At 43.2% G+C, this 21,236-nt stretch overlaps 1 protein-coding gene across 5 annotated transcripts in view; it reads right to left on the bottom strand.

Moving 5' to 3' along the window:
- Positions 1-231: 231 nt before the first annotated feature.
- The window catches only part of PARP11 (poly(ADP-ribose) polymerase family member 11), a 37,225-nt gene continuing 16,220 nt past the window's right edge, over positions 232-21,236 (bottom strand). For 4 of the 5 annotated variants that reach the window (XM_060167185.1, XM_060167187.1, XM_060167186.1 and 1 more), the window contains 7 exons: positions 19,344-19,472; positions 18,360-18,480; positions 15,958-16,033; positions 12,812-12,884; positions 12,602-12,732; positions 4,920-5,071; positions 232-3,184 (listed from right to left, as the gene is read on the bottom strand). In XM_060167185.1, the coding sequence (XP_060023168.1) occupies positions 2,868-3,184; positions 4,920-5,071; positions 12,602-12,732; positions 12,812-12,884; positions 15,958-16,033; positions 18,360-18,480; positions 19,344-19,472 (999 nt within the window). In that variant the 3' untranslated portion in view covers positions 232-2,867. The remainder of the gene's footprint in view (positions 3,185-4,919; positions 5,072-12,601; positions 12,733-12,811; positions 12,885-15,957; positions 16,034-18,359; positions 18,481-19,343; positions 19,473-21,236) is intronic. The other variant, XM_060167189.1, reaches the window with a different exon arrangement.

The following is a 21,236-nucleotide window of genomic DNA, read 5'->3' as shown; positions in this document are numbered from 1 at the left end:
TTTCAGAATTCTCAGTTGCACGGAGTAAATGCTGTTCCCCACGGGTTATATGCTTAGCTAGTGCTCGTGATGATTCAAACTGAGAGCAAGGGTCTTCCCCCACCTGCAAGTTGGTTACATAAGAGTTACAGGAAACCACCACCTCTGGAGTCCATTAAGTTTGAGCTGAAAACTTAAATAACGCAAGGTGGAGATGAGACACAGGAATCATGGCACACACAGACCTCCAGGACCTGCTACGGAAAGCTTTAATCACTCCACGTAGAAACAATACATTCATACATCCAACATGGCTCCCAAGTCTTGACCACCCTCACTGGAACAGTCTATTGTATTTTGTATTTGGCATTAATACAAAACCTTCCTGTTCGTTACCGCCAAGATTTAGGAGACTGTTTCTTATAAACACAGTTTTTTTTCACCCTGAGGCTGATATTACCAAAGTGGAAAAGAAGAGTTACTATCAGCTGGAGTGTATTTAATGCAGAATTTTAAAAATCATTTATTCATGACTCTGGAATGTTTCTCTCCCCACTCCCACCCCCAACACTATGTGAGGACAAGAGAAAAGATGGCAAACGGCGGTGTCTGGTCTGATTACACTGATGATATGATTCTCAACTCGATCTACTGATGAAAACAAAGAGAACACTAACATTGATGAACTCAACACTATCACGTTTAAAAAGGTCATCACGATCAGCCCTTTCTTATAAAAGGGGGGTTGGAGTAGGGTCTCAGACATGAATAACAGCACAGTTGTTACTCACAGTGTCTATCGCAGGGCACTCTGCCTACTAGAGATGAGCCAGCTAGCGAAGTGCAGAGTTCACACCGGTTGCCTTGCAAGTTTCAACCTTGGGCTCTTAGTCTCCTGTAGATCAGATCGGCACGTGTCCAAAGGAGTAACAACCCCCAAAGCTACAACAGTTATCCCATTCAAGTGATACAAGAGGCAATCATGTTAAGTTGGAAAAAAAAAAAAAAAAGGTAGCCGTGTTGAAGTGCAGACCATTTTGACATCATTTTGTATGCAAATAACAAGTAAGCAGAAGAAAGAGCTTTTCAGAATCTGACTCCCTGATGTCTCTAAGGTCCTCTTTTGGGAGCGAGTCCGGAGCAGCGGTGTGCCACCTCCCACAAGGCAGCCTGGTGACTTTCCCGCCTTTATTTCCCTGATGACCTCGGCGTGTTTCTAAGATGTGTCCTTTCCAAACACTAACAGCGCTTCATCGAAACCGGCTGTTAGTCTGCACATCAGAATTGGGAAGCGTCTGTTGTCACTTGACTGCAAAGCATTGGACATGCAACTTCCTGAGCACTAGGCATTCCCTGTGCACGACTTACTTTCGGCTGCACAATCACGTGTACTCTGGGCTACGACGAGGATCTGGGGGTATGTGGCAGCTGAAGAATTACACACCTAATCATGCTCCCTACTCCTTATTTGTATTATTCCTAGATGCCTTCCCAGTTCAAGCGAGGGAACGAGCGTCCCAGGCATAGACATTTACTGGATTTTTCTTGAGAAGTTAAATTACGTTCACTACCTTTCAGCCCAAACGGAGTGAAGATGATGGAGAGGGAATTTCGTATTAAACTGAGTTAGAAAAAGGTTTCTCAGAAAAGATACCAGTGTTCTTTTTTTTTTCAGGCAGAATCATAGAAAATCAAGGTTGGAAAAACACTTAACAGTCATATGGCCAATTCCCCCACCTGACACCCAAACTCCTGTGTAACATCTCTGCCTCGTTGCTGTCCAGCCTCTGCTAGAATAGCTTGAGGGGCTGTTCCAACATCACTCAGCCCTCCTTAAAACAGAAGAGCCAAACAGATGCAGCAGGTAAGCAAACTTCCACTGGGCGCGATTATGCATTATACCTAACTTTTCAAGAGAGTTAGCAGATTGTCAACTGCTGCTCAAAAGAGTAACCCAGCTTTGTTCCAAGCATCCCAGGCTTTCTGCAGACGATTCAAAATGGGGAGATACGATTTAGAAGTGTGAATTTTATAAATCCTTGCTGAATAGCTGTGTGTGGGGGGGGCGGCAGATAAAAAAAATCTCTTAGAAGTAATCATTGTAGGGACCCCAAAACAAAGGGAAAGTATGTGTTTTAAATAATAAATAAAAGTTTCATTCTGAAGATGCAATAAAAGCCTTGTGCAGTAAGTCTTGGTACAAGAATTCAGGAGCGCTGGGGGATGACGCGCGGGCTGATTACAGTCAGTTCAGCAGAAGAGGAGGAGAAGGGCTAGGCCGAGTGTGCAGCCTGCCGCCCGAAGGCACCGGGAGCAGGGCGCCCTGTCCTGATCCTCCCCTTCTGGCTTGTCTGGCAGCACTGCCAACGATTCTCTTGTTTCTATTTCCCTCAAGGTACTCAGGCTGCTTCAAGGTTTTGAATTCCACCCCTCTTCGGAAGACTAACAAGGCAACACGTAGATCGGTGCACCATCATCTCAGAATTCGTTTACAAAGGCTCAGTTCCTCTGAAGGGACACCTTTATGCCTATATTTTTATTTTTTGAACATACATATGAATCAGTCTATTTGAGCTGAAAACATTTACCCTGAAGACACGGATGTAAACGTTAAAGATGGAGGGACTCAGCTGATTGCGTTCTGAGCGCTGTCTTTCACCCCAGGTGTTAAAACAGCAATGGTATCGATCTGTAACAAAGATGAGTAATGGACAAAAACAAACAACAAACCAACCCTAAAGTCAGTATGTCTTTTTATAGGGCGGCCCCTTTCTTTCATATCTGTTTCAAAACGATCAAATAATTAACATTGAGCAGCTAGGTGACCGGCAAGCAGATCTCCCTGCGAAAAATAAAACTTCTTCGACCATGGAAGCTTGGAAATGAAATCAATGAAAGTCTATCAAGTACTCGGGGTAGATCTGGTTGGCGTCGAACACCACGAAGACCCTGGGATTCCAGGTGTCATCCACACAGCTGTCATACAAATTCACGTAGCTCCCGTCTTTGGAAGGAGGGCGCACGTATTTGGAGTCTCCGTTTATGTAATCTCCAATCAGCACTCGGGCAAGAAACATAGATTTGTACGTTCTAAACAGATGCTGCTGTTGCAGGGTTACGCCGTGAATCTGGAATGTGTTTCCGTGCTTTACGTCATCTTTGCAGAAGCGGCTGGCATAAGCAGCATCTCGAGCAAAATAGGTTCCTTAAACAAAAAGGAGCCCGAAGAGCCAAGATTACTCCAAGGAGTGTATGAAACACAAGCAAAAAAAACACTGTGATTGTTAGGGGGAGAGACACACAGAATTGTGTAACAGGAATAGACATGGAATTTCCTCGCCGGTAGGTTTTAAAGAAAAGAACAGAAATCCGTCTGTTATGGACAGCTGTGATGCAGGCTGCCACTGGGATAGATCTGTTAGTACAGACCAAAGTCCCCACCACCACCACCAGCCCCGTCCCCACCAAAACGTAGCAACCAGACTTGTGTTTTCAAAAAGAGCCTCATAAAGAAATCCAATAGGTAAGATGGATACAAATGGCTTCTGTGATCACAAGTGACAGGACCTGCCTTGTCACTGCTCGGACCTCCCTCCCACTTCTGTCTCCTTCCACCCTTTCCCCATCCACCACCCACCCATCCAAGCAGCCACTGGAGAGCACAGTGAAGCCAAGGGTCTGCAGAGATGGTTTCAAACCCCAAGACACCACATTTCTGTGCTACCGGGTAACTGTTCAATAATATTTCTGGAGCTGAGAGAACCCCATATCCAGGAAAAGATTTCTGGAGAGTGTGATCCTATTCACACCTGAACGTTCCAAAAGGACAAGCTCACTTGTCCGCTGCCTAAAGAGGAAACCTCCACGAAGAATCCGACTCTTCCAAAGTGGTAGGCCTAGGAGGCTGACATCATGAAGGGAATACTTACCCTAAAACATTTCGGAAATGAACTGCAAAGTCTCCTATTACCCAAATCCGACGGGACTTAATGTAACACCTTTCTGATCCTCTTACAGTTACATAAATGGGATGGCCTTTAAAGTCGTTATTTTAAAAATTAATTTACTCTTAAAAATGTAGCACCTCATGGGCTTCCCTGGTGGCGCAGTGGTTGAGAGTCTGCCTGCCGATGCAGGGGACACGGGTTCGTGCCCCCGTCTGGGAGGATCCCACATGCCGCGGAGTGGCTGGGCCCATGAGCCACGGCCGCTGAGCCTGCGTGTCCGGAGCCTGTGCTCCGCAACGGGAGAGGCCGCAGCAGTGAGAGGCCCGCGTACCACACACACAAAAAAAAAACGTAGCACCTCCTGATCCTGAGTGGTAGCCAGTTCTCTTGCTGGAGGAAAGGTACAAAATAAGGACCAAGCAAAGAAATGTCCACCCCTTACCTTTTCCCCTCCCCTCTCTCCTTAATTTGCTTGAGTAGTGAGCACAAACTGGAGAACTTAGACTTTCACAGCATTAGAAAAAAGGCGAGGATTTCCCCCATGCTCATTAATATTCCTACCTATCATTTTTTTAAAAACAAAACAAACAAAAAAATAGACCTAGGTACAATGTACACATTAATTGATTTATTTTATAGTGCTCTGTGTACTTGACATAAAACAGTTCAGTGTATGGGTTTATCCATGGAAAGGACTTATGCATGGAAAGTAAACGTCATAATGCAAAATCAGCTAATCTGGACGTGATGCCCCATCTGAATGACTGGGACTTGGAGGGTTATCTAATCTGGTAGAGGTGTAAAAAGTCTTCCTTCCATCTTGCATACGCAGGAAGTGGCTTTTCGGTGTCTCAGAAACTCTGAGGGTGTGCCAGGAACCCAGTACAGTAACTTTTAACTTAGTGACTCTCAAGCCCCTGAGATACAAACAGTCAATCCTCTCTCAGGAGAGGAGATTCTCTTCTAGCGCTCCAACTGGGTTCTGATAGTTACCTTTTCCAAAGAGAGCACCGTGTATACCATTGATTCTCCAATCAAAGTTATGAATGCAAATTGCTTCCACAAATTCACTGCTGGTGCCATGAAACAGCATCTGTTCATTAATCTGGGGCACGCCTCTTTTTTTCTTGAGCTGAGCCTTTTTCCTGAAAACACAATACACAGACACAAAACACACAGATATCTACCATAAGTGGCATTATTAATTTTTCAAGGAGCAAACCTCAATAGAAAGGGTAAAACAGAACACAGTTCTTTAACATACATCATAAGTGGACAAATAGCTCTGGAAAAAAAAATAATCTCAAATGATCTTGGACACATAAATCATCTCATCAAAAATTATTAGTTAATATTGACACTGAATGTTGAAAATTACACCAAAAACTATAGATATCCCAAACAATGCCCCATCATAGTAAAGTGACTGATCGCCTAAACCAGCCAAGCTTTACAGATGCCTAAAAATGACACTACAAACAGTAAATAATACATAGTTCACAGAGTCTTTAAACAGTGAATTCCTTGAGCACGGACCATGCCTTTATCTTTTTATCCCCACAGTAGGACATGTTGGTTAAACTGAACGGAACTTTGCATCTTAGGGCTGGAAGGGACATGAAGCCATCCAGTTCAAACCTCTTGCCAATGGACAATCCTCTTCCAACACATAAAATGCTATTCGATGTAGGACTTATTGTAATAGTAATAGAACAAACAAACTGAAAACAGCCTAAAATTCTTTCACAGCAAAATGAATAATTATATATTTATACATGAAAGTTAAAATAATGAACTAGATCTATAAGTATTAACATAGATACCTCTTGAAAAATAATGTTTAATGTAAAAAGAATGATGCAAAAAGAGACCTCTATCTCAAAATAATAAGGCATATTGTAGCGGTATACAAACATAGGTATAACAAATATAAAAACATGGATAAGAAGGTATCACAGCAACTTGAGGGCGAAAGAAGGAGGAGAGGATGGGGATGGGGGAAACACTCCACCTTGATCTCTAATGCTGTGTATCTTAAAAAAAAAAAAAAAAACCCAGACACAAAGATGAAGAAAATGTCACAAATATTAAAATGTCAAATCTGATTGGTAGGTACATGGGTGTCTGTAAACTGTTGGCTGCATTTTCATTTAAACATATTTCATTCAAAAGATGTCTTAAAGATGAAAAAGAACCCTCCCCCCTTAGCTCTGCAATGAGAGCTGCCCCGCCCCCGGCGCTCCCCGCCCTGCACAGCGGCCAATCTACTGGCCATAGCTGTAATCGTGAGAAAGTCACCCCCCGACGGTGAACCAGAACCTGCCTCCCTGGTCCTTCTACTGTCGTCTCAGTTATTCCCTTCTGAACACAGAACCACCGAACACTTAACACAAAACAACTCTAAGTATCCAGGAATAACTCTGGACACTGATAGGTTTCCTTCCCCAGGTGAACAGACGCCACTGTCTCAACTATTCCTCCCATGGCATAGCTTCTAGGCCTTTCTCCACCCTGGACAGCCTTTAGTGGGCAGGAATCTGCTGGACACCTTCTAGTCCGAAAACGCTGGGAAGAAACAGAAACAGGGCCTAGATGTCGTGGGACGGCGCCCAGCTGAGCTCGCTCTGCACCAGGCATCATGCTACCGATGGAGGCTTGCAGTCAGTTAAAACTGCTGGCGCTTTCCCAAAGCAGGCTTCTCTCCGCTCTCCAGATTTGTGCAACTGATTTCTAAATCTCACGCAATAGGTTTATTTCAATTAAGCTTTATCTTGATATAGTAATTTTAAAAGTACAGAATTTATAAAGAGCAGGCAGCTTAGGGACTGTTCGGGGTTGGGGGAAGGACGCTTGCCCTTAAATGATGAGAGAATGGAAATGCACACGGTCCTTCTCAGAGCCCTCTGGCAGCATGTATCAAAATTCAAATGCATACGCTTTCATCTACTGGAGACAGTCTTCTCAGACCATTAAGCATGACGTTAGGAGGATGTGCATTAAACAAACATTTATTTCAGAAAAAGCCAGCATGTTTTCACAAAGAACAAATTATGCCAACTTTCTTTTTAGACCTTTATGTACTGTCTGCCTTGTTTTTTTTACAATGCACATTTGTTGCTTTTCTAACTAAGAAAAAAATCTTTTTAAGAGAAGATAATCACATTTGTTTAGACTCACTGTTTCAATCTTCCAAGGTCTTTCTGACTCCTGATTAATTCACCCTACAAGTAAGCTTCCCCTTCTAGTTTTGAACCTTCCACAAGCGTGATAAGCAAGTCTCCTACATTTTCATCCACATTCCTGACAGAGATGTGGAAGGGCTCAAGAGGAAAGCATGCATGCCATTCAAGTTACTCTTTGATAAGATTTTTAACCAGATGTTACTTTTTCCCTTTGTATGGTCACCCGGCACCCAGCTCTCCATCTCGCCTCCATCGTAAGGACCTTTCTCAACCACTCGTAGAAATCAAGTTACACTGTCTAAGGGGCTTATCCACCTACCACTATGGCAGTCCTCTTGGTTAGTGGAGCATCAGTGAATTCATTCGGGTTTTTTCTAAGTAAACATGTCTTTAACATACGTCCTTCAAATATTAAGCTTCATGGTCTGTAATGACTAGAATCCACGCTATAATCAGGATATTCACTCAGCACTACTTTTCAGGTGCAGATTAGAATGAACTTCGGTTTGAAAATTCACTCGAGTCTCTCTTAGATAAGATAAATGAAGTGGTGGTTAGTGAAAGAGCCGGAAGTGTGGGCACTGAAACTCTGCTCAGTCACTGGATAGGTACAGCGTCTATGGGATGGGGTGATCACAGCTCTGCACCCGCCATGGTGTGCACGGTTTACTTTAGTGCCCATCGCCAAGGCACCCAGGACATGCGGAGACTCACACTATGACCTTGATCTAGAAAGGCTAACATTGGGTTCCAGGGCCTCTTGGGCTCCAGTTAAACCTTCAGGGAAAGTCACAGATTGAAACCAAACTAGGTTCTCCACCACCCTGCCCACCTTTGCCCAACCCCACACTCATCTCTGAACTTACTGAAAATGCTGTTGCACCCACTTCTCAAAGATGTCTTCAAAGTACCCTCCCCCCCAGGGACTAGGGTGCCAACCGGGCCAGGCTGGGTGTGCCCCACATTCCAAATGCAGCAGGAAGAGCTTCGCGCTCTGGACTGAAATAGGTTCGTCCAGTTTAGACCAGCGGTTCTCCCTCCTGGTTGAACACCAGAATCACTTGTAGACCTTTTTAAAGATAAAACTGTCAGAACGCAGAGGCTCTGATTCAGTGGCTCTGGGATGGGTGACAGATGCCCATACAGGTTAAAGAGCTTCCCCAGGTGATTTTGACATGCAGCCAGGATGGAGAACCTCGCACCTAAATCAGCATTCTTAACAAAGCAGCAGCCTTCCCTGCTCTTATTTCCTGCTGCCTTATCCTTCCCAACCCTGGACCAATCCAACCGTCTCCCCTCACTGCTTTAGAATTGGGAGGCTGGAATCAATCAAACAACATCGCCATGGTTCCCACCCCATAACCGCACGTTCCCATGTCAGCTCAGCCCTCGACACTGATGGAGACCCCATGGTTCCCAGGTTAGCTCTTTCTCCCCTCCGTGTTCCACAGTGGCTGTTTCCTCTCTCTGCTTTTCCTCTCTCTCCCTCACATCCCCCTCCCTAGCACCTCATTCTCTGCAGGAGACCTCACTGCTTCCTTCCCCAAGGAAACAAAGTATCAGGGAGAACTCCCTGACCTACCTCATCTCTGATCCCCTCCCCATCCTCATCTGTATATCTAACTGGACCACTCTGTCTCTCTCCTTCTGACCCGCGTTCTCTGAATCCCACTCCATTACCCCTCCCTCTCTCTGCTGTCTGGGCCTCTCACTGCTGCGGCCTCTCCCACTGCGGAGCACAGGCTCCGGATGCGCAGGCTCAGCGGCCGTGGCTCACGGGCCCAGCTGCTCCGCGGCATGTGGGATCTTCCCGGACCGGGGCATGAACCCACGTCCCCTGCATCGGCAGGCGGACTCTCAACCACTGTGCCACCAGGGAAGCCCTCTGCTGTCTTTTAAACTCTCCCTCTGCATAGGTCCTTTCCTATAATAATGTAAATATCCTCAGGTCTCTCCCATCTTTAAATTCGAAAAACAAAACCAAGCACGCGTCCCACGCCCACATCACCATCTTCTCACGTCTCTCACTCTTCACTGCCGAGCGCCTTGAAACAGTTGTCAACGTTTGCTGTACACACAGTATAGCATCTACCAACGGTGCTCTCGCCTAGGGTACCAAGGACATTTTATTGCAAAATCCAAAGGACATTTTCAACATTCATCTTTCTTGGCATCTCTGCCGTATGTGACCCTGAGGATGACACATACTTGTGTCACCCACGTTCTTCCTTTGGCTCCCGTGACTCCACATTCTATGGGTTTTCTTCCACTTTATGTGGTTACTTCTCAGTCTCCTCCCTGAGCTTTCTCGTCCTCTGTTCATCCCTTTCAGAGTTTGGTCCTTATCCCCTTCTTTTCCTAATCAACATAAAATACCTGGTCATCTTATCAATTCCTTTGGCTTCTATGACCCCACACTTTCCAGTAACTCCAAAACCTTTATCTCTGTCTACACTGCTCTCTTGAGCTCCCAACCCATGTATCAACTGCTAACCCCGCCCCGTCCTCCCCAGACCAAAACCCGTTCCTACCCATTTCCCTCAGTCAATGAGAACAAATAAGTCTGAATCCCTGGAGCTATCTTTCCCATCTCCCCAACCTCCCCTAATGTGCGTGTCCCCAGTACCAGGCAATATCATTCTACATCTTTAATATCTCAGAACAGTCCTCTTCACTGCAGTGGTACCGAGAGCACCTCGGCTCAGGCCATCCAGTGTGTCACATTTGTAACGACTGAAACAATTTCCTAAGTTGGTTGGTCACCCTTCTGTGATCCTTTTAAACCAGTCTCTCAGCCTCAGCGCTGCTGACTGTTTTGGGCTGCGGAGCTCTTTGTTGTGTGGCCTGTCTTGTGCCTCGCAGGATGTTTAGCATCCCTGCCCTCCACCCCGCAGATGCAGTGGTAGCCCCCCACCTCCTACCCCACGACAATCAAAAACAGCTCCAGGCATTGCCAAACGCCCCTGGTGGGCAAAATCACCCGAGAACCACCGCTTTAAACGCCTTCTCCACAGTGCAGCCTGATAAATCATTTCTCTAAAATGCATATCAGCTCCATCACTCTCGTGCTTGAAGTCCTGCAATGGCTTTCCACTATCCCAGGGAAAACCCCAAACCCCTTAGTTTGTTTACAAGGCCCCGCGTGGCCTGGCCTGTGCCAACCCTCTGACCCAGACGCCAGGTCAGTCCAACTCATAAGGCTGATGGAGAAAATCACACGACCACCCAGTGGGTCTCCCACAAACCCCTGCATGCTCTACCTCCTGAGTCCTTTTCTAGCATCTTCTCTCGCCATCCATCCTATCTTCTGTCCTATTTGAAATCCTCTCAATGTTCTACATTCCCTCTTGTCATCGATCTCTGGCCCGTGCTGCTCCCGATGCCTGGGGTGCCCTCCCCTCTCCTCCCGCATCCAGCCTAGATGACACTGGCTTAGGAAGTGCTCCATGACACCCCACACACAACCTACTTCTGTCCAAGCTCTGGTCCTGTGCACTCTTACATCCCGAGTGCCTAGAACGGTGCCTGGCACAAAACTGGTTCTGGAACATGTTTCTGGAAGAAGGGAGGAAGGAAGGAAGGCCTGGACAACATGCAAACTGACATCTATCTGCTGGACTCATGTGGGCTTCCCACTTGTACAGTGAGTCACAGGTTACGTGACAATGGGGTGGATGAGTTTATTTTCGTCCTTTAGGCAGAGATCAGAATGACAGGCTGTCCTTAAAATGCGACTCAGTATTTTCTGCTGTCATGGCAGGTGGCAGGTTCATTTCCCATCACAGATTTCTATAGGCCGACCTCACATAACATCATGAATGGCATCTACAGAGTAAAAACATCTCCACTGAGATTCTTAGTATATGATGTGTTGGCGATTCGCTGGAAATTTCTACCACTAGGAATTAATTGAGGTCTCAAATTACGAGGAAGACTGACAGGAATTCCACCTCAGAGGCCCGATTAAGAAGAAGGAATTAAGTCTTCATCAGAACATTTTAGGAAAACTTACTTTACTCACTGAGAGAATAAGATCAAAGAAGACGGAGACTTCCATCCTCCATTATCCCCTGAATAAAACCTAAACTCAGGGCTTCCCTGGTGGCACAGTGGTTGAGAATCTGCCTGCCAATGCAGGGGACACGGGTTCGAGCCCTGGTCTGGGAAGATCCCACATGCCACGGAGCAACTAAGCCCGTGCACCACAGCTACTGAGCCTGCGCGTCTGGAGCCTGTGCTCTGCAACAAGAGAAGGCCGCAACAGTGAGAGAGGCCCATGCACCGCGATGAAGAGTGGCCCCCGCTCGCCACAACTAGAGAAAGCCCTCGCACAGAAACGAAGACCCAACACAGCCCAAAATAAATTTAAAAAAACAAAGAAACAAAAAAACCTAAACTCAGTTAAACTCAGTATTGTCAGAAATAAAAGTGGGCTGGGCCCAAAGACTCAAAATTACAAAGAATACAAGCTGAAAACCCTTATTTTATAATATAAACTATTATGAGAATAAAACCTGGAGTTTACTCAGGCTGTAGGAACTGACCTACCAGAAGCATCAAAGAATTCCGCATATTATCACCAAACGAAAGTCAGCCTGATTTTCAAGTATATGAGAATGAAATGAGTTAAGGCCTGGGATTTGCTTTAAAATACTTCAGCAACAACAATAACATAGCAAAAGAGGAGATAGATTATAATGGTAAATCGAGATAAATGTTAAATCAGGATGATGGATACACAGGGTTCATGACATTAGACTCTATTATTTGAAATTTCCCTGACTAAAGGTTAAATGCTTATATTAAAAAATATTAGAAATCAAACCTTGAACACAGATTTAATAAAAGTATTTCAGAAAATCACTTATTTTAAGTAATACTTATTACTGTTATTACATTATATTATAATGTTATTCAAAAAACTACAGCACAATGTGTTCATGTGGACAATACCTGTTAAGTTTCTTGTAATGGGCTTTATTTTTAGGTTAAGTGCACACCAAGCAATCCAATGGGTCATTTCCAACCTAAATTGAGTAATGAATGGAGATTTCAAATCTAGAACATAAACTCTGGGCTAAGCAGGGAATTTGAAGGTACGTTTTACAATGTCCTTCAAAACTAAAAACAAGCAAATGACTTACAGGCTGGGAAGTCTGAGCCAACAAAGTCATAGTAACAGAACTAAACAGCTCCCCAGACCCCCTGGTAATGCTGATTCAGCCACGATGCCCAGCTCGAAACTCTGAAAGCAGTGCAGAAGAGGCTGTCAGACAGTGTTGCACGGGATGCTGGTGCTGGCTTACAGAGCAGCTCTCCCTGAGGATGAGGAAGAGAGCTGAAAAACCAGGTCAGAACACGCACAGTGCGTCTACACAGCTCACGTGGTGGTGCCACTGCCAATGAATATGATTACACATTTGTGCTTCACTGTCCCTGAGACTGTAAAAGTCTCAGAGGCCAAGGAGGGGTTCAGAGTAGAAACTGTCTCACCTGCAAAAGAACTCCCACAAGTCTAGGTTTTGAATTCTCTGAATTCTTTTAATTCTGTTGCGATCCACTGTTTTCCCAAAGAGACTAGCAACTTCATTGTATTCGTGTGTTTGATTGTGCAAAGGAATGAGCTGGAAAGAGAAGTTTGCACAGTTTTACTGGGGTCCTTTCCAATCTCTCCCACCTGCAGCTGGTCAGCGCTGCTCTCACCTGGTAGGGCAGGTCGGTATTCACATTCTCCCAGTGGAGTGGCATGGGGATGGCCTCATTTTCACAGATATAACTTTAAACAGAAAAGACAAAACAAAATATTAGAAGCTGATTAGAATCACTGTCAATGACTTAGACGTTTTCTCCCGAGCTGAATTGCCACGCTGCGCTATTGTGACAAATGCAATTAAGTGTAGTCCTTGGTTTCTTTATTTTAAAATATTTATTGAATATCCGCTTGTGTGCAGCTTTTTAGGGGCTGAATTAAGAAATCTGATGGGAAACGTCTAATCCTACATAACATTAAAATTTCAAAAACAGTCGTTTAATTCGGTCTTGTTTTTCTTATTTTTTCAGAATTTCTTTTAAATGGAGGAAGATTTTAGGTGAAGAAAAGGAATTTCCAAGAAGAAAATCAAAAATTCTTGATTAAAAAAACAAACCTCTTTAACAGATGTATACTGCCTATTAAATACCATCCAAAACCCTCGGCCGCGCGCTCAACATCCTTCAAGATCTAACGCACACCTAAACCTTTCTCTCTTTATTGTCCACTATCCCCCGGCACGGTCCGCGTGAACTCACTCGGCGCAGAAGCCAGTAAAGTAATCCACCATGTGTAAGCCACTGGACGTGAACACAGAAAAAGACAATGATCTTGGCGAGCTGGATGGCAAAAGGCTGTGACTGATAATATTGATAGGAATCCTTTCTGGTGACTGCAGGCTATGGAAGACATTCATAAATTTCAAGCCTATCTTTAGCGTATGTTTTAACTCATTTTAACTTTGGGAAGATCACACAATCGTATGATTTAAAGATGAATAGGTATAAAAAAGTGAACGGTGGATGGTTTCCCTCCCACTCCAGTCCTTGGTCTTCTCACCTCTTGCTCTTCTCATGTCTCATCTCTCGCCTCCATTCCAAGTAATCACTGCTTTTAGTCTCTTGGGTATTCTTCCAGAACTTCTCTAGGTTAACACAAGCCTTTTTTTTTTTGGCACACACGAATGGTAGCATAATCATGTATCTTTTGCAGCTGCTCTTTTTTTCCACTGACTATGTTCTTAGAGATCCTTGCGTATCAGTAGGTGAGAGAGCATCCTAGCACAGAGCCTGGCACATGGCAGACACTGTTGCGTGGATGCTCTCTTACCCACTGATATGCAAGGATACCACCCCTACTGATTACAAGTCCCCTACTGATGACATTTAGCCTTTTTCAACTCTTTGCTACTGTTAAGGATGCTGCAAAGAACAAGTCTGTCCCTTTGTCACTGTACATGGCCACGAGTCAATTTTCAGGATAACATCTTTGAAATGGCATTTCTGAGTCAAAGCATGTATTTATTCCTGATTTTGACAGAAGCCGCCAAGGTGCCCTCCTCGAAGGCTATACTCATTGGCATTTCCCCCAGAAAAGGAGAGAACACCTATTTGCCAACAACCTCTCCAAAGGAGTGTGCTGTCAAACATGAGAATTTTTGTCAATCTGATGGTAAGAAATAATCTGGTATAATTTGTATTTCTCTTAGTACGAGTGAGGTTGCATGAACCGTTCAAATTCTTCAAAGAATTCTTCTGTTCTCATCCTTCTAAGGGGTTGCTGGTCTTCTACTTAGAGATTCCAAAAAGTACTTCAAATACTACACAGGTGAACCCTTTGACTGGGATACCGAGTAACAATACGTTTCCCAGGTCTTCTTTGTTTTCTTTGTATTTTTACTTTGCCTGATGTATCTTTTAGCCACGGAAAATATTTTTGTTTGTTTGTTTAATGTTTGTAGCCTTAGTTAATTATAAATTCCTTGTCAATAGGAAATGTACTATTCACTTTGCATGTCAAAAAACGCCCAGTGTATTCCTGTAATAAATAAACATTTGTATATCAATACCTCCTCATCTTCATCACTCTGCTGTATCCTACCTAACTGTTCTTCCTCTTTTATTATCTTGCTTTTTGTCCTCTGTTGTCGCTAATTCTCTCCCTCTCCTATCTTTGTTCTATGGCTTGTATAGTCTGTGAGAGAACAAAGTGCTTGACCCCATTAAGTGCTTCTCCCCACCAAAGGGTACCAGATATAATAACACACAGTTACAGTAACAATTTTCCATTATTATGTCTCATTTTTCTCCCAGATTCCATACCCTTTGAAGATAAGTAATTCCTTTATGAAAACGCTTACACTTAAGAATGAGGATGTGATGTAGCTGGTAAGGAAGTAAGATTCTCTCCCTTCCACAGAAGTACTAGAGCATTCATTACATAAGTACTTGAGTAACTTTTAAATCATGACCCTAAAATGTAAGCCAAAAGTCTCAAGAAGCTAACTGACAGAAACTTTAAAAATTTCTATCTTTAATCCTTTCAAAATATCTCCTTGAAAGGAACAAATGGGCATCTCCTACAATTCACATGCTAGCATTGTTTCTGTTTCATTTTAAATTCTTTGAACAACGGGAATTTCAATACTTGATTGAGGAATCGTTCCAGAAAACAGGAGACATGCCCTTCAACTCCATTCATATGAGTAACAAATATTTATTCTCTTCTGGCATTTATACTCTCTTTTCAGGCTATAGATGGCAGGAGACAGAAAAAGGAAAACTCGCCACCCAGATCCAGGGGGCAGGAGGCTGTGCCCTTGTCCCATGCACCCCCATCTTCCCAGGTCCCCTTTAATCACTACAGATTTGAAATTACTTCTAGGAGTTGCCCAATGGGGTTCAGTGCAGGTGAAGACACAGTGGGTAATTACCCAGGATTTACGGCCCAATAACTGGACGGTCCTGTGAGAGTCTTTCCAAGCTAGTTAAAACTTACCTCAGTAGGTTATGTTAAGGATTTATAGCAGAGAGCATAAAGCATTTTGTAACTACCATGCAAAGTGCTCTAAAGAATTGAAAAATACAAATATATAAGGGGAAATGAAAAGGACGACAGGAAAGGAAATGCCAGCAGAAAATAACAACACTGCTCTTGCATCAATGAATGTGAAATTCAGTAGAGAAAAGATTGATATTAAGATTATTAAAAATAACCTACCGAAACATTTTCAGTTTATTTGTTCCTCTGTTAAATATTAAGGAAGACAAGAGAGAGAAAAAGCCCACTCTTGCTTTCCACCCCATTCTCTCCACAATACCTGAAAGCACTGATAGAAAAAGGGGCTCTTTTTATTAAGCGCTGTTTTCCGGTGGTGAGATTCATCTGCTTCATTTCTGTGCAAAAAGACAAAGATGTTAGATAAGTCACAGAAACACACTGTGCTATAAATTGTCATGAAAATTTCTAGCCACACTACATGATCGTCAGGGAATCATGGAGCTTTGGGAGTAGCTACTAAGCACAGTATATTAGGGATACTTGACCAACATCCGTTTATCATGGCATAAAAAGCAGCTTCATTGCTTGACCTAAGCTCACACAGGAGGAAGCTAACCTCATACATGGCTCAGTATGTAAGGTCTATCCCTTTCTGTACCATACTTGGGTTAAACTGACTTGAAAATAGGAGAGTTCTCAACTTAGGAAAATTAAGAGTACTAGAAAGAGAAAGAAATTACAGTACTGAATCTTCTGGTTGGCTTCTTAAGTGAAAAGTGTTACTTGGATTTCTCCAAAAATTTTGGAAATGATAAAAAAGATACATTACCATGATAAAACATGTACAATTCACAGAGTTTCAAAAATTTGTACATTTCTTGCCTTCTCTTTAAATTGTACACCTAAACCAAAAAAACAGAAAACCTAGCTAGACTCAACACAGACTTATATGAAAGATTCTAGTGATGAAAGACTAATGAACTAACTAAAGTATCATTTTCTTCTTACCTCTGTTCCTCAACTGTGGCAATATTTACTAGGTCCCCCTCTTCATTCCCACAAAGTTAGGTGCTAAGTCTTAATGTGAGATTCTCGTCAGTCTACCTTGTCTAACTGGCATCATTCCACTCCAAGATAAAGGGGTTCACCCATCCAGGCCAATGCTGTGTGAAGTGCGTTTGTCCTTTCCGTGTTCTCCTAGGCTCTGCACACACTGGCGTCTGACCACCGCGCAGGGAAAAAGAAAGGTCATCCCAGCACATGCGGTGAAGCCTGTGCTGCGTTCTTCTCATACTACCTCGTTTTGAGTTTGCTTTTCACCATTTTTATAGAGAAGCCGAGATGGCTTGTGGCAGAAGCATGGGGGCTAACTTTACAAGTGGTACACGGGGAATGCTAATACCTGTGCCTCTGAAACTGTGTCATCACACAGAGGAGCGGGAGCTAGCGCTATCATATGTGACTCCAATTCTTTGATAAAGACTTAAATAAACTGCACCGTCTGAGAGAAAACTTCCAAAAAATACAGCTTACTAGAAAATATTCTTTCAGAAAATGCAGCTTGCTGGGCTACCTACCAAAAGCTCTGACTAACTCCGTGCTCTACATGAAGCTTGATGTCTGCACATTGCGATGTCTCAGTGTGGCTTCAACACTGACAGGTGTACTCAAGACTGAAGTGTCTGCTGACACCTTCCGTCTAAGACAAATGTCGGGCCCCCTTAAAGGCAGCCTATTTGCCTAACGTCGTAAAATATGTTATGCTTAGTCAGGAGTAAGAATCTAATGGTTTTAACTCTTGATTTAAAAAAAAAACTCACTCTGGGGGCACAACAGTCATTAGAGATCTGATTCCATCAGTGTCTTAGTGGACAAATCTCCTGCAGCATGACTGGGCCTTGGATCCTCCAAAGGAATCTCCTAGGGTTTCAACACCCCCCCTCACCACAGTATAGCACTGACTCTGTCATAAGGACTCTACTCACAGAAAATAGGAAAGAACATCTAGAGGCCTGAGCTGTGTGGCAGCCCAAAGGCGCTTTTGTTAAGAAAGTCTCCCCCTCCAGGTTCTGTTTGCCTCTAAGCAGTAAACAGCTGAGGCTGGCAGCTTGAAACTGCAGGGTGAGTCCAACAGGTTTCTCATGGGGTCCCTAAAAACATGCCCATGTATCATGGATGAAATATAAAGCGGGGCTGATTTCCAGATTAGCTGGTTAATCTGTGAAAGAGCCAACAAAATCAGAAAGTGGCAGGAGGCAATGTCCATTGAAGAATAGTTTTCTAGGAAAGACACCAAGAGATGGGTCATTCAGCTGAACTGTGGTCTTAAAACTCAATCCAGCTACCTATGACTCTGCATGTAACCTCTCTGATTGATCCTTAAAATCTGACTGATCCTACCTATTTCGAAAAGCTGAGAGGATGATGAATAAAACAATGGCTTAGAGGTGTTTTGTGTTCCTTAGAAGAGAAGCATTACAGGAAAATACATGACAGTCTCCATATATGTTAGTATCTATAAGCATATAAATAACCTTTATAAAAGGCAATGTCGCTCAAAAAGATTTTAAATGTTGAATTTTTTCACAGGTATTTTTATGTGTTACAAAAAGGATTTACTCTGTTGTTTGCAAGTATGTCAACTAATCCTGATTTTCAGAACTGCAGATTTCACCATATCAACATACTAAGAACACACAACTATTAGGGAAAAAGACATACCTGCAAAGTCTATCTTGTAGCTGAATTTGGAAGTAGTAAAAGAAATGGAGCCACAAGGGTTTGTTTTGAAGCTTTTTTCGATATCTTCACTGCTAACTGAACACTGAATGTTGGTATCCGGCTTTAAGACAAACCAGAAAGTTCATTTACCAGCTGTTCACAGGAATGGCTTGGCCACAAAGGCAGTAATGGGGGACGGAGACAGAGTGGAGGGACAGAGGAAACTTACTAATCACCTGTTCTAGTTCCCAACACACGGGGAGAATCACAGCTAAGACAGCATATGGAAAATAGCTTAAGGATTTCCAGCAAAGAAACTTCGGTAACTGGTTATAAGGACTTTTTCCAAAGTATTACAGTGTTTCCAAGTTATTGCCAAAATTACACATCTTAAGTGGCTCAAATCAAATCTTCCTTAAGTAGCCTTGTAAGCAAAAAAAAAAAAAAAAAAAAAAAAAATCCACAAGCTCTTGAATATGGGTTCAGGTCTCAGCTTAACCGTTAACGAGCTGTGTGACTCAAGACCAATTACAGTAACTTTTCTGAGTTGCACTGTCTTTGGCTGTAAGACAGAGTGCTAGCATCTGCTTTCGGGTTGCTGTGAGGCTGGAGGAGAAGACATCTCTACACCCTCTAACCTAACACCAGGAGCACAGAGGCGTTTAAGACCGGCTTGGTCGCTTCCCCTTCCCTTTGTCCACCAAAGCAGGCCTGGCCTTGCTCCCATGTGCCGAGACCACGTACCCCTCAGTCACGCTTGCACTCTGGACACACAGAAAACACACACCGTTTCTTCTAAGTAAACACTGTGAAAACCTGGGGAAAGGAAAAGGACCAGAAGAATTTCTGATTTTTCTTTTCGTTCCACCCTCTGACTTCCCTGAGGTTTGATTTCTTTCGGGTGCCGCCCGGACTCCCTTTTCACACCAGCACAACGGTGCTCGGTGAGTCTAAACCCCGCCTGCTCCGCCCGAGGGGCGCTACCTGAAACATGTGCCACTTCCCGCACTCTGCCAGGTAAAACCAGCCCCACTGCGTGTCCGACGTGTCCATCTCATCTGTCTCGCTGTTTGCAGTCTTGGATAAGAATTCTTCTGTTCTGTGAAACATCTCCTGAAGTGCCGGGAAGAGGGAGAGGAAGAAATCGTTCTTTTAATAACCAGTGTGCTTTTCACATATCATTTTTCTTCTCACAAAGAGCTGTATTCCAACAGTGATGTTGACAAATAGCATTCTATCTCTCATACTGGCTCTGAAGATAAACATTTTAAAATGTTAAATTATCACATCTGCACATCCTTCTTGGACATGGGCCTTAACATTCCAGTTTTTTAGCAGCAACTGCTACAGAAATGATTTGGGTCTTTTGGGTTAATTGCTTATAGGAAAAATTCCATAGTGGACTGTTCAGAAAGAAAAAGGAAAGATTCAGTTTGGGATTATGAAATAAACCACAAATTTAATTTTTTGTTTAAACTGTCCACGATCTGATTAAAAAATCTGGTCTTTATTTTAAAAAACGTTGAATATCCTCACACTTAACAAATAAGACAAACAATCAGACACTTAGGTGGATACATCAATGTCCACGCAACCACTTAAGTAAGCTGTATCAACACCTGTAAGCACTCCAGATTCTCAGTTTAAGGCCAAGAAATTTCTGTCTTATCAAATGTTCATGTATTTGGTCAAAAGGATCCACTATCACAACTAGTTAAGACCAAATACAACTGATTTTTGTTTTAAATATTCATATTTCGGGAATTCCCAGGCGGCCCAGGGGTTAGGACTCAGCGCTTTCACTGCCGGGGCCTGGGTTCAATCCCTTGTTGGGGAACTAAGATCCTGCAAGCTGCTCAGCGTGGCCAAATAAATAAAGTATTCATATTTCATTTAGTGGCACAGAAAGAGTTTATAACATACAGTGTTGATACAAAGAATGTTACGATAAACAGAAATAGTATGATCCGATTTTAATAAAAAATACATCTATATTTACCCACATGAAATACAGATGTGGGTATACGCATATGTACATACACACAGAAAAAGTCTGGATGGATACATCAACACTTATCGTAGTTTTTCCTGAATATTAGGATCATAATAATAGTAACCCTTATAGGGCTCTTACTATGTGCCAGGTGCTGTCCTCAGTACTGCACAAACAGTAAGTCATCTGGGCCTCACAACAACCCTTTAAGATATGTACTATTAATACCTCAAATTTATAAATGAGGAGGTCACACAACGTGGAAGCCAGGATTCAAAGCCAGGCAGTCTGGATCCAGGGTCTGTCCACGTAAGCACCATAGAATACTACCTTATACTTCCTGATCAATGACTTTATAATCTTGCCTATATTATGTACACATTATCTTTGAAAAGTTTTAAACATTCTTGGGTGGAGACTGTGATGAAGAAAAGGCCATCAGAAAAGGGACGAAGAAGTTAGTCAAAGATTCAACTTTATCTGGAATGCGGCTTTCTGTCCTCATTCTTTAAGGGTTTTTAAATTATTAATTTAAATTTGCACAGCTGATACATGAAAATCTCTCCTTGCAAAACACCAGAACCTTTAAGATAAAGCTAGACTCTTTTTGACTATCACCTCCATTCCTGGCGCCTCTCACCTTCCTTCGCCAGGGTTAATCAGTACTGTTTGCTTACTGTGCGACTGTCAGGCTTTGCTCTCTCTCTGCGTGCGTGCGTGTGCGTGCGTGCGTGTGTGTGTGTGTGCGCGCGTTTCATCATATACACACATATAAACTTATACGGTTTCTGCTGATTTGTTAAAAATGTGATTTCCTATATCTCTGTTTTTTTTTTTTAAACAAAGAGTATGTACTATACTTGGGTAATTTGGAAAATATTTGC

This window comes from Lagenorhynchus albirostris, chromosome 11 (assembly GCF_949774975.1).
Source record: "Lagenorhynchus albirostris chromosome 11, mLagAlb1.1, whole genome shotgun sequence".
NCBI lineage: Eukaryota > Metazoa > Chordata > Mammalia > Artiodactyla > Delphinidae > Lagenorhynchus > Lagenorhynchus albirostris.
This window is presented reverse-complemented; position numbering and strand designations above follow the sequence as displayed.